Source organism: Mesitornis unicolor, unplaced genomic scaffold, assembly GCF_000695765.1.
Source record: "Mesitornis unicolor isolate BGI_N332 unplaced genomic scaffold, ASM69576v1 scaffold5994, whole genome shotgun sequence".
Classification (NCBI taxonomy): Eukaryota; Metazoa; Chordata; class Aves; order Mesitornithiformes; family Mesitornithidae; genus Mesitornis; species Mesitornis unicolor.
This window is the reverse complement of record NW_010180683.1, coordinates 77,043-86,984: the sequence shown is the minus strand read 5'-3', so window position 1 is coordinate 86,984 and position 9,942 is coordinate 77,043. Positions and strand designations below refer to the sequence as shown.

Sequence of the window (9,942 nt, the reverse complement as noted above, 5' to 3'; positions counted from 1 at the left end):
AGTGTGCAGCATTTGAAATCCAAAATACCTGTAGTTAGCTAGAATGGCTTGTTCTGTTGTGTTTCATTATAAAGGGAATGTTTTTCTCAAACAGGAGATGTGGCTTGATGTTTTTACACATCCCTGGCGCACTGAAAAGGGAATTTAGAGAGACACACTGTGTCTAGATCTCAAATACCCTGTGGTTAGAAGAGACTTTGTGTTGGGCTTAAGTGTTAAAGGTTTTGAACAAGCAGGAGAGCATTCAATTAGAAGCTACCTGGGGTTTGCTGGGTATAAAAGTGCAGCAGCATTACACCAATAGGCTAAACATCAAATGCTGGATTTCTTTTGTTAATTCATGTTGATGACAACATTGATCACTTGGATATCTTTTTGCGAGATTACGTCCTAAAAAAGCATGGAGAGGATAGAATGAAATAGTCAATAGGGGAAATGCAAGAATAAGATTGCTTCCTTCATGCATCGGCATTCTAATACCGTCCTTATTTGTATGGTTGGGTTCTTCTCCCAAGATGCTGCTCTGTTCATTCTGGAGGGTAGATCTGTCTGTGGGACTGAATAAGAGAGCTGTCTGCAGGGCCATGCCCTTGGCTGTTGGAGGGGCTGGAAGGGTTATGAGGAGTGGGGCGAGTGATTGCAGAGACAAGAAGAAGTCTCGTGGTTACACCAGTTGAGTTCAACGGGCTCTTTTTCTGAACGTACTTTGGCCCCTTCAAGGGCATGTTCCACAGGCAGTCGCTAATTCAGGGGGTTTGCAGGCAACCAGCTTAAGCACTGTTAGCCAATTTTTAATGTCTTTCTCTAGGTTTTTGAAAAAACTAGAAACCTGACACAGAAGTTGTATGTTGTAAGCCATGCCAAAGCCCTTCATGGTCCATTAATGTGACTGACCAGGTCAGGTACCCTGCGTGATCCTTTGCCACTTCAGCCAGGAGAGGAGCTGAAAGAAGTCTTGTGTTGTCATCTTGTGTGTGTGCCTGCAGAAGCAGCAGGGGAGCGCTCCTGCTTGGTGTGCACAGGACTGAAGAATGAAGAGACCTGAAGATCGGTGCTGCTGTCTTAGCATTGGGCTCAGGCAGTTGCAGGTCTCTTTGATGTCTCTAAACCTGTTACTGCCCATTTTTCAAAGTCACTGTTCTTGCACCCTAACCTGCCTTAGCTTTGCTTTGCACGCCAGTCCAAACCTCCAAGCTCTGGTCAAATCCCAGTCATTCCTCTCTCCTGGTCTCTCTTCCTGGACTTTTTATCTGAGCTGTTATCTCTTCCCCTGCCACATCCTCTTGTTCAGTTCTCTCCCCATGCTCTTTGACCCAGGCTTTTTGCCATGTGAATCTTTCACTGTCTCCTCATCCAGTCTGTTCTGTTTCATCATTTTATACTACCTACTTTTGGTAGAAATTTATTTGCCAGTTCCCTCTTTTCGGGTCCTGCTATTACCCCGATGCCTTTTGTAATACAGATCCACTAGCAGGGTCCAAGAGAGCAGAGTCAGGCCATACTGAATGCATCTCTTCATACTTTCTGTGCTGCCTACTGTGTTAAAAAAATCTGCAAAGTGTCCTGTTCACCGCTCCTCCTGGCTTACGAGGCTGGCTCAGAGTCAAACGGGTCTGTGAGTAAGAGCTCTAAGGGGGTGTATGGCACAGATGGCATAATCAGAAACGTAGGAGCCAGATCTTAACAAGCTTATGTGAGCACGTGCTCGCTGAATTGTTTGTCCTTTTCCATTTTGGTGTCTTCATCTTGACATATGGGGGTAAAAAACCCCAACGTACCACTAAACAAAAAAACTCCTAGGAAAAGCCCAATTTGCCTTCTTTAATCTTCTTTTAAAAATCTGGGACAATTGCACCTTCTTGGCAAAGCGTAAAATAAGTCAATTTACTTCTGCGAAAATTCAGCTTAGGGCAAGCATGTAGCTGAAATAAATTATGTTAAAAGCATTTGAAGTCAGAATTGTATAAGAGAAGAGGTTTGAATAAAAACAATACTACCAGTTAAAATTTTAATTTAAAATAAAGTTTATTTCTGAAAAGCCTTTTGCTGGTTAAAGTGATATATGTAGTATAATATTGGTAATTACTTTTGTTCTGGATTGAGTCATGTTTTTTCCTAGAGAATCCTGTCTGTGAAGTGTTTTTGCACCGTTAGTTACAGAAAGTGTTTGCAAGTATTTCTTTATCTTGGCTCCTTCAGTCCAGCTGTGTCTCAACATGAGCAACCATAAATGTCTACTGCTTTTTATTATTTACCTTCTTGACATTGCACCTCTGTACACTGTCCTGTTATTCACACTTGGGCAAAGTGTGTAACTTGCTCTGAATTTGTAATGTGTCGTGCTTATTTTGCACAACATTTGGGGAAATGGAGAATTGGGCCCCTTTTTGTCAGACTTCTCATGTTGCTGTGGGCTTTGTTTTCCAATCCTGTCGAAAATGCTTTGATCTTGAGAGATCTGAATTGCATTGTTATTATGATCAAAAGAGCTTACAGGTGAAATAATGTTTTCCTTTTTTGTAATGATCTTTTCTAGAAGGTAATTTACTGTATCAGTGCCTTCCTAGCCATATGGTTGCATATTGCATTCTGCGTATTTTTATGTACTTGAATTTTGAATATTTTATGGGTTAATAGGCTTAGAAGGGAAAATAAATAGCAGTGAGAATAGCAGCCTGTGAACGTGCAGACTGCAGGGTACCAGGTTACACACCTTCCTCTGTTCCACTTCTTGAAGGCACACTGGTGTGCTGTGGTGGAGATTTTGTGTGCAAGGGACGAGCCACTGAAAGGCTGGAGTACTCCTGATCTACAGAGGCGGAGTGACTTGGGATATTTGCTAGGAAAAGGAGCAGCAGTGGTAAGCAACAGCAGTGGTGGTAGTAAAGGCAGGAGCAGGTTCACAGTTAGCAGATTTCCCAGTGTGAGTCAGTGGATGCGCAGCTTCCCAGCTGGCTGTCAGGAGGAACCCAAAACGGAGCGTTGCGAGAGATTCAGGGTTCATGTTTATCACGAGAAGTCATGTGGTCTTACTATATCTTAACTTGCCAACTTAGCCTGACTCGGGAGAAGATCCTTTGCTGCAGTGCTTAACAAAAAAAAAAAAACACCAAAAAAAAAAGAGAGGAGAGAGAGAGGAAAAAAAATCAGAAGGAAAAATAACGAAAATTGTCCAATGTGTGTTTATGCCTACATGATGCCGAGGAGACACTTAACAGTAAATAATCTGTGTATCCCTGAGGTAAGATACTGTTTCTGCTTTCCCTGCACAGTGCTGCTGCAGCACGGAGCCGATCCAAACATTCGGAACACCGATGGGAAATCTGCGCTGGATCTGGCAGACCCTTCAGCAAAAGCTGTGCTCACGGGTAAGACGCATCCCTCTCTCAGCAGCCTTACCTGTGGTCCGTTTTGTGTGTGTGAGTTCAGCATCGTTAGAGCCTTCTGCCTTTTTGGATGTTTTCGTTGGTCTCATATCGATGTAACTGTTGTTAATCTGCTGTGCTGCTGTAGGTTTGCTTGTTCTACTTGTGCTAATGCTGTAATTTTCTGTTGTAACATCGTTTCTTATTCACTGTGGGGCTTTTTCTTTTTAATTGCTACTCAATATACAGATTGAATAGAAGCCCCCAACCCCGGCAAAAAAAAAAAAAGAAATAAAAATCGGATCAGTTGTTTTAAGACCTTCACTGTTGAGCAAGCAAGGACGTTTGTATAACTATAGAAGTACCTGTGATCTAAAGGCAACCTGCTACCGATTGCAGAGATCAATAGTTACGTTGTATTTTGCTGCAGATTCACATGCTACCCTTTCCTTCCTCTTCCTCATTAGTCGTTTGAGGTAGGACTCTTTCTCCTCCACCAATTTTTTGTCATCTTTAGGGACTGTTAGCTGCCAAGCAATGCGTTTCATGAAAATATTCTGCAGATACAAGTTTGGTTTTACACAGTTCTTTTTTTTTTTATAAATTAACCGTTGTAGCATACCAGTAAGCATTAAAAGTATAATTTAGTAGCCTGTCAAATCTGTATCAAGAAATGCATGGTCCTCTGTGCTGATTTTGACATCTGGGAAATAATGTTTAGAACGAAGTAATCTTGGATTTTAAAATATATACAATTAGATTTATAGATTCAGCAGCCGAGCTTCATTTGAAGCAATAGCTATTTTTCTTCTTTCGCCTTTATTTCCCTTATTCTCTCTTTCTTTTTATCGACAGCTTAATTTATAGGTTACGTGCTATGCAACGCCCGTATTCTTGCTTCAGATTTTGTTCAGAGCACACCAGCTCCCTTCACTTTGTCAGGAACATTTCCTCATCTCTTTCCAGTGCACTGACTACTATACATAATTACCTACAGCTCTGCAGTGACTTGAGAGTGCCTGTGGAACAATGCACTTTAAATACATACAATTTAGTTTAATTACTCAGTGTCAAATTTAAACACATTCTTGCAGTGTTAACAGTTACTTTAGCTGTGCTAAGCAGGTTAATTTGACTCCTGGCTGGTAATGGGTACAGTTGTACAGACACCGAGGATGGAAGGGGTACCAGTGAGTCGAGGTACCTCGAAGGTGTTAATGGATCTTTGGCATTTAGGTGTGGGAAACTTGGTATGTGCACATTTTGGGGGTTCCAGGCTCTGAGCTGCTCTTCAGGCTATGCTCAAGGATCAACCTCAGAGGACAGTAGGAGGCTTCAGGAGGTCTGTGATGGTGAGTTCACATCTGGTCCGTGGAGTTCCCTGGGCACTAGATGATCCCACCGTGGCAAGGTGTCAGCAGATGAGCAGAGATGGATTAGTAGCAGCCCTCTGAGAAGGTGCTGTTGGGTGCAGCAAGCACCCTGCATCCCTGGCCTCACCCCTCATTCTTCTCACACAAGCATCCAGTGGCTGCAAGCTTCTGCAATGGATGTTACCAGATTGTGCGTATAATCACACATGCCCAAAGCCACTTCTGCTGCTGTTTAGGTGTTTTATTGTTTGTAAAAAGATGTAATTTTTGCGTGAGTTTATTCTCCCTAGCAAGAAAATCAGCTTTTGGTTTTATCATCTTTGTCCTCAAGGTGGCTCTTGGCTACGCTGGGCTCTCTCTGCTCTGCACCTGAGCTCCAAGCTGTGTAAACAAGGTTTGACTCAGGCTTCAGCTTCTGTGTGATTCACAATAACTGAGAGAGCTGGCACTGGTTGCCATTTAAATGCAAGCTTTCTATTAAAAGCTTATTTTTTCTGGATGCTGCCCTGCTTTCTAGTATCTCTGTTGGGCTGCTACTTTCTCATGCGTTTTCCGTATGTTACCACCTTCAGGTCTTGCTTCATCCCTCTAGAAGAAGGGGGCTTAAGGGATTTCTTAGGATCTATCTGGCTTGGGATAATCTTTAGCTACAGCAAAGCTCTGCAATTAGGTGCATCAGGACTTAAAGGTATTACTGGATTAAGGATGAGCAGAATGTATTAACGTAATTTTCAGTATTTTACGTTGAATGGTGGGATTTTAGAAATGCTCATATTTAGAGCTTTTAAAAGCAGAGGGAACCTGAAAGCACAATCTGGAATTGTTCCCGTCTTTGCATCTTTAACCAGCATGCATGTCAAGGCTCTTCTCATGATGTTGTCTTGGGTTCCTTTTCCTACCAGTGTCTATGGCCATGATTGACATTTCTACATTGCTGCTGTATTGATTGCTGGAGAACAGCGTTCCTCTTACTACTTTTTTTTACCAAGTATTTGCTTAAGTTTGTGCAGTGACGTTAATGACTTTTGCAAATGAGCTGTGATTATAGTCTCTCTCTGACCTCCCACTTAGCAAAAGCGAACAGAAAACTTGTTGGTAGTTGATTAAATCTTTTCAATTTGATGAAGAATTCTGTGTGTGTTTTAAGAGGGTTATTCCTGCAGTCTAAAAAGCATTTCTGGCGTTCTGGCAACAAATGCTGAATCCACAATGATTTGTTCTTTTCTGTCTCCCAGTCGAGAATAATGTATAGCATCTTGTTCTGAATTACAGAAGGGATATGTAATACAGTAGTTTCTGGGATCACTTCCAGCCATCTTCTTGGATCGTTCTTTTAAAATGTGTGTTTTATGAAGGACATATAACGCAAATGGAAAGACTAATATTTTGATGGAGATGGACTTTGGAAATTTCTCTGTAGATGAAAGTGAATATTATAGAAATTACACACCCGGTTCCAGCTTCTTAAAGAAGAAGAAAAAAAGAAAATTAAAAAAAATATTATGCAATTGGGGAATCTGCTTCTTATTACTTAAAGAGGAAGGCAGTCTCTCTTTCCTCTCCTGCAGGATAAGCAGCGTTTGCGTGAGCCAAGCACTCCATCATTGAGAGCGTGAATATGTTTTGTTTCTTCTTGAATGTTCTTTGTTTCTTCTTCCGTATCGTCCCTTACTGTTCCCGAATCAGGGTGTCATCAGAGGATTGTAATGCTCTTTTTCTCTGGGCTGAAGTGGTAGTACAGACTCCAAAGGCATTTTGCATCTGAAAACCAGAGCTGTTACACATCAGATTAATATCCAAGTTAATTTTATTTTCCTTGAATCGCCTCTGGGGTGTGTGGTTTCTGAGATGGGGACTCATCTTTGTTGCTGTACGTAGCACTGTGGGACTCCCATCCAGAACAGGGCCTTTGGGAGCTTTTGCACTACAAGTCCTATTAGTCTTCATTATTCTCTTACCCTGCTTATTGCCTCTTTAAACATTAATATCCTTTTGTATCTTTCCTGTACAGTATTTGAAGAGCCAACAATATTGTTAATGATTTATTTTTATTTTTCACAAAGTGATGCTTTTTTTGCCACTTCACCATGGTATTTGCTATTTGGAAATGCTTTCTCTACGTGAATGGTTGTTCTTTGTACTTGAGTGGTTTCCAAAGCTGGGAGCAGGAACTGAAGTCACTTTGGTTTCATAGTATGTCCTTGACTGCTCCATGCCTCTGTTTTGCAAGGTTGATTTTGGTTGGTTTCAAGGATTATTCTCTTGAAACAGGTAAAAATGAAAAAAAAGTTTGGAAACTGCTGCATTTCCAGATGAAAGGAAGATTTCTTGGGTACAAAATAGTGTCATGTTTGTTAATAGAATCAATTTTCAAAGTTAAACAAGACTCTGATCTTCCTACTTAGTATGGAAATAATGTCTTTTACAAACAAAGGGCTTAGGTCCTATTGAGCGTTTCTCAATTCTGCTTTTTGGATGTGAAGGACAGCTTGATGAGTGAAAGTACAGCTGGGCAAAGGTTACCAGAAGTGTTAATGAGGATTCATGTTTTCATCTATTTGTCAAGTCATCTTTTTAATTTAAGTGGGGAGCATAGTTCATCTATGGAAATATATTTGCACTTTTTTTTTTTAAAGTGAGCTGCTATCTATGCATAATTTGCCTGCAAGGAAAGGAAAAAAATCTGATATTTCACTAGAAAAAATTTAGTGAAGTGTTGAGAACAGAAAAAGGATCCTAGGTACAACTCATATTTTTAAAATTAGCAGGAAGAGAAGGAACTGTTTTAGATTGGGTTAGTTTTATTCTTACTGTGGCACCTCTTACAGCATGACTGTCTCACATCCCAGGCTCTTTCCTTCTGGGCTGGTGGTTTCTTTTCAGGTACTCTCAAGATTTTGAAGGCATTCTGGATAGACGCTAGCACTTCCTGTTGGGCGGTGCCAACCTCCTCTGCTCTTGCTTTTATTGATTTAATTCATATCTAGTGGACTCTGAAATGAGATAATTTGGACAAGATGTAGCTTCTGTCTCTAAGAAACAGTATAATAAATGTTAGTGCAAAAAGAGGAGCGTTTTAACACTAAGGAGGGCAGGTGCTGCTCGAATAGTTTAGGACACCCATCTATATGGATCATCGTCTTTTTTGATGGTGACACCAGGGTCTGCTCTCTTAGAGAAAAGCACAAGAAACCCAGCAGCTGAGGAGCATCCTTGCCCTGCAGAAACTTTAACCTTATTTGATACAGGCTGTTGACATACATCTAGAAGCAGGAGGTCTGAAGGCCTTTTCCAGTACTTATTTGTGCTTTGAATATATGTTTTTGTGATTTGTTTAGCATTCAGGTAGGTCTACTCCACTCATTTTTCACCAAGGCCACCCTGGGAGGAAACAAGCCATCTTTTCCAGTTCACTGGTATGGGTGCCATGTGATGCTTTTACTTTTGGAGTCCATGGTGGTGCTTCACATCTACTCTCTGGAGAATTGAGGAACGTCAGCTTCAGGAATAATGGGGCATTGCTCGTCCGCTCTTTGGAAAGATGTGGGTCAGATGTACTTGTGGCACAGACCTAAGGTAATGTCTGCCATTTGAGCAGCCATCATTTAGGAGCAGTAACTCTATAGATTATGTTAATCTCATCTTCTGTTTTTAGAGAAATTTTAATTGTGACTATCTTCTTAGATTAGTAAATGTATAATTTTAAAAAATCTCATGCAATGTGTGGTATATTCCCCCTTTCCTCTTCAAAGGAATTGCATTGGTTACTTGGGAGGCCGGGAGTGAAATGCTTTCCTTCCTCAGCTCTGTCATGGTTCAGTTTCATTTCACGTGTCCTTGTTTTCATGTTGCGAGGAAAGAGGAAGAAAGTCCCCATTTGGTCCAGATGCCGTGCTATACTTTGTGTGTGTTCCTGTTGTGTTTCTGCCTCAAGAAGAGCAGTCTTTGTTCTTTAGACTGTTTACATTCAAAGTTTCACTTCAGTGTCACTGCCAGCATCGCTGAGTCTCTCTCCACTTTCCAGCACTGCATTACTCTTTCGAGACATCGTATCTCAATTTGAGCCCCGTGCTCTGGTATAACATCCCGTTGACTTCTGTAGGGATGATTTAATAGCTTTCATGGCATTTTTTTTTTTAATTCCAGGTTTTATTCAGGCTAAGTTTGTTTTTTATTACCTCTGTGATTGCAGAAGACCTAAATGTTTTATGGGAGCCTCTAAAGGAATTCAGAGTTCTTAAGTTTGCGGCTTAGATTTCAGTATAATTCCAGATGATTTATATTGCACATGCAGTGTTTATTGTTTTAATTTGTCAGTACTCCTTTGGCCTATCCATTTTATTGCCCATTCCCTCCGTTCTAAGTCTTTCTAATTTCTTCAGTTTTCTCTGGTAACTAAATAATTTAAATGTTTCCTTCCATGTGGTAGATTATTTAACACAAGTTCCAGTGTGTTTTATCATAAAGGAAACAAGTTACTCCTGCTTTTAAATGTCTCATTCTTGAAAGTATTTCCATTCTGCTTCCACGACTACGATTTTCTTTAATCTCTTACTGAAGGACTTGTGCAGGATTTTATGTGAGCCGGCACATATGTTCTGCTGCCAAATTTTCCATTTCCATGCCTTGAAGTGCTTGGATTTTTTCCTAGTGTAACTTTGGCTCTGGATGCTCTTGTTTCATAACACTTAGTTTTTGGATAATGAGAGCTTCTCCTCTCTTTTGCCCTGCTCCCTATTTTAGAGATGAGTGCAGTCATCCTCATCTTTTGCTTAAACTTAGTGGTGTGTCTTGAAATGGCTTCTTTGAAATGCAGCTGGCAGGATGAGATGATTTTTCCTTCTTTCCTTCCTCCTTCCTTCCTTCTTTTTCCTTCTTCTCCTTCTCTTTAGGCAGTGAGTTAAGTGTTGTGTAAGCAGTCAAATAAGGAAAGGCGCTGTGGGATTCAGGATTGGTGCTTTATGGAGCGCATGGGTTTGATTTACACCATCCCTTTGGCCAGGTTTTTTTCACTTCTTCTGCTTTCCTTTTTACCGTGTTATATCTATTTAGAGTATTTAGCAAGAGCTCTTTGAATGCAGTCAAACCCTTAACTTGTCAAAGGAACAAATTATCTTATCAAAGCTTTTACAAAGCACCTAAGTGCAGTCTTTCAGTTCTCTCATTTCTCAGCTCTGCTATTGTGTAGAGTTCTGGATGCTTTG

At 40.8% G+C, this 9,942-nt stretch overlaps 1 protein-coding gene across 1 annotated transcript in view; it reads left to right on the top strand.

Moving 5' to 3' along the window:
- Positions 1 to 3,272: 3,272 nt before the first annotated feature.
- LOC104539578 (tankyrase-1) overlaps positions 3,273 to 9,942 on the top strand; it is a gene marked incomplete at both ends in the record, with an annotated part of 83,695 nt that continues 77,025 nt past the window's right edge. Inside the window, one exon of the mRNA XM_010183148.1 lies at positions 3,273 to 3,368. Coding sequence (XP_010181450.1) covers positions 3,273 to 3,368 — 96 coding nt within the window. The remainder of the gene's footprint in view (positions 3,369 to 9,942) is intronic.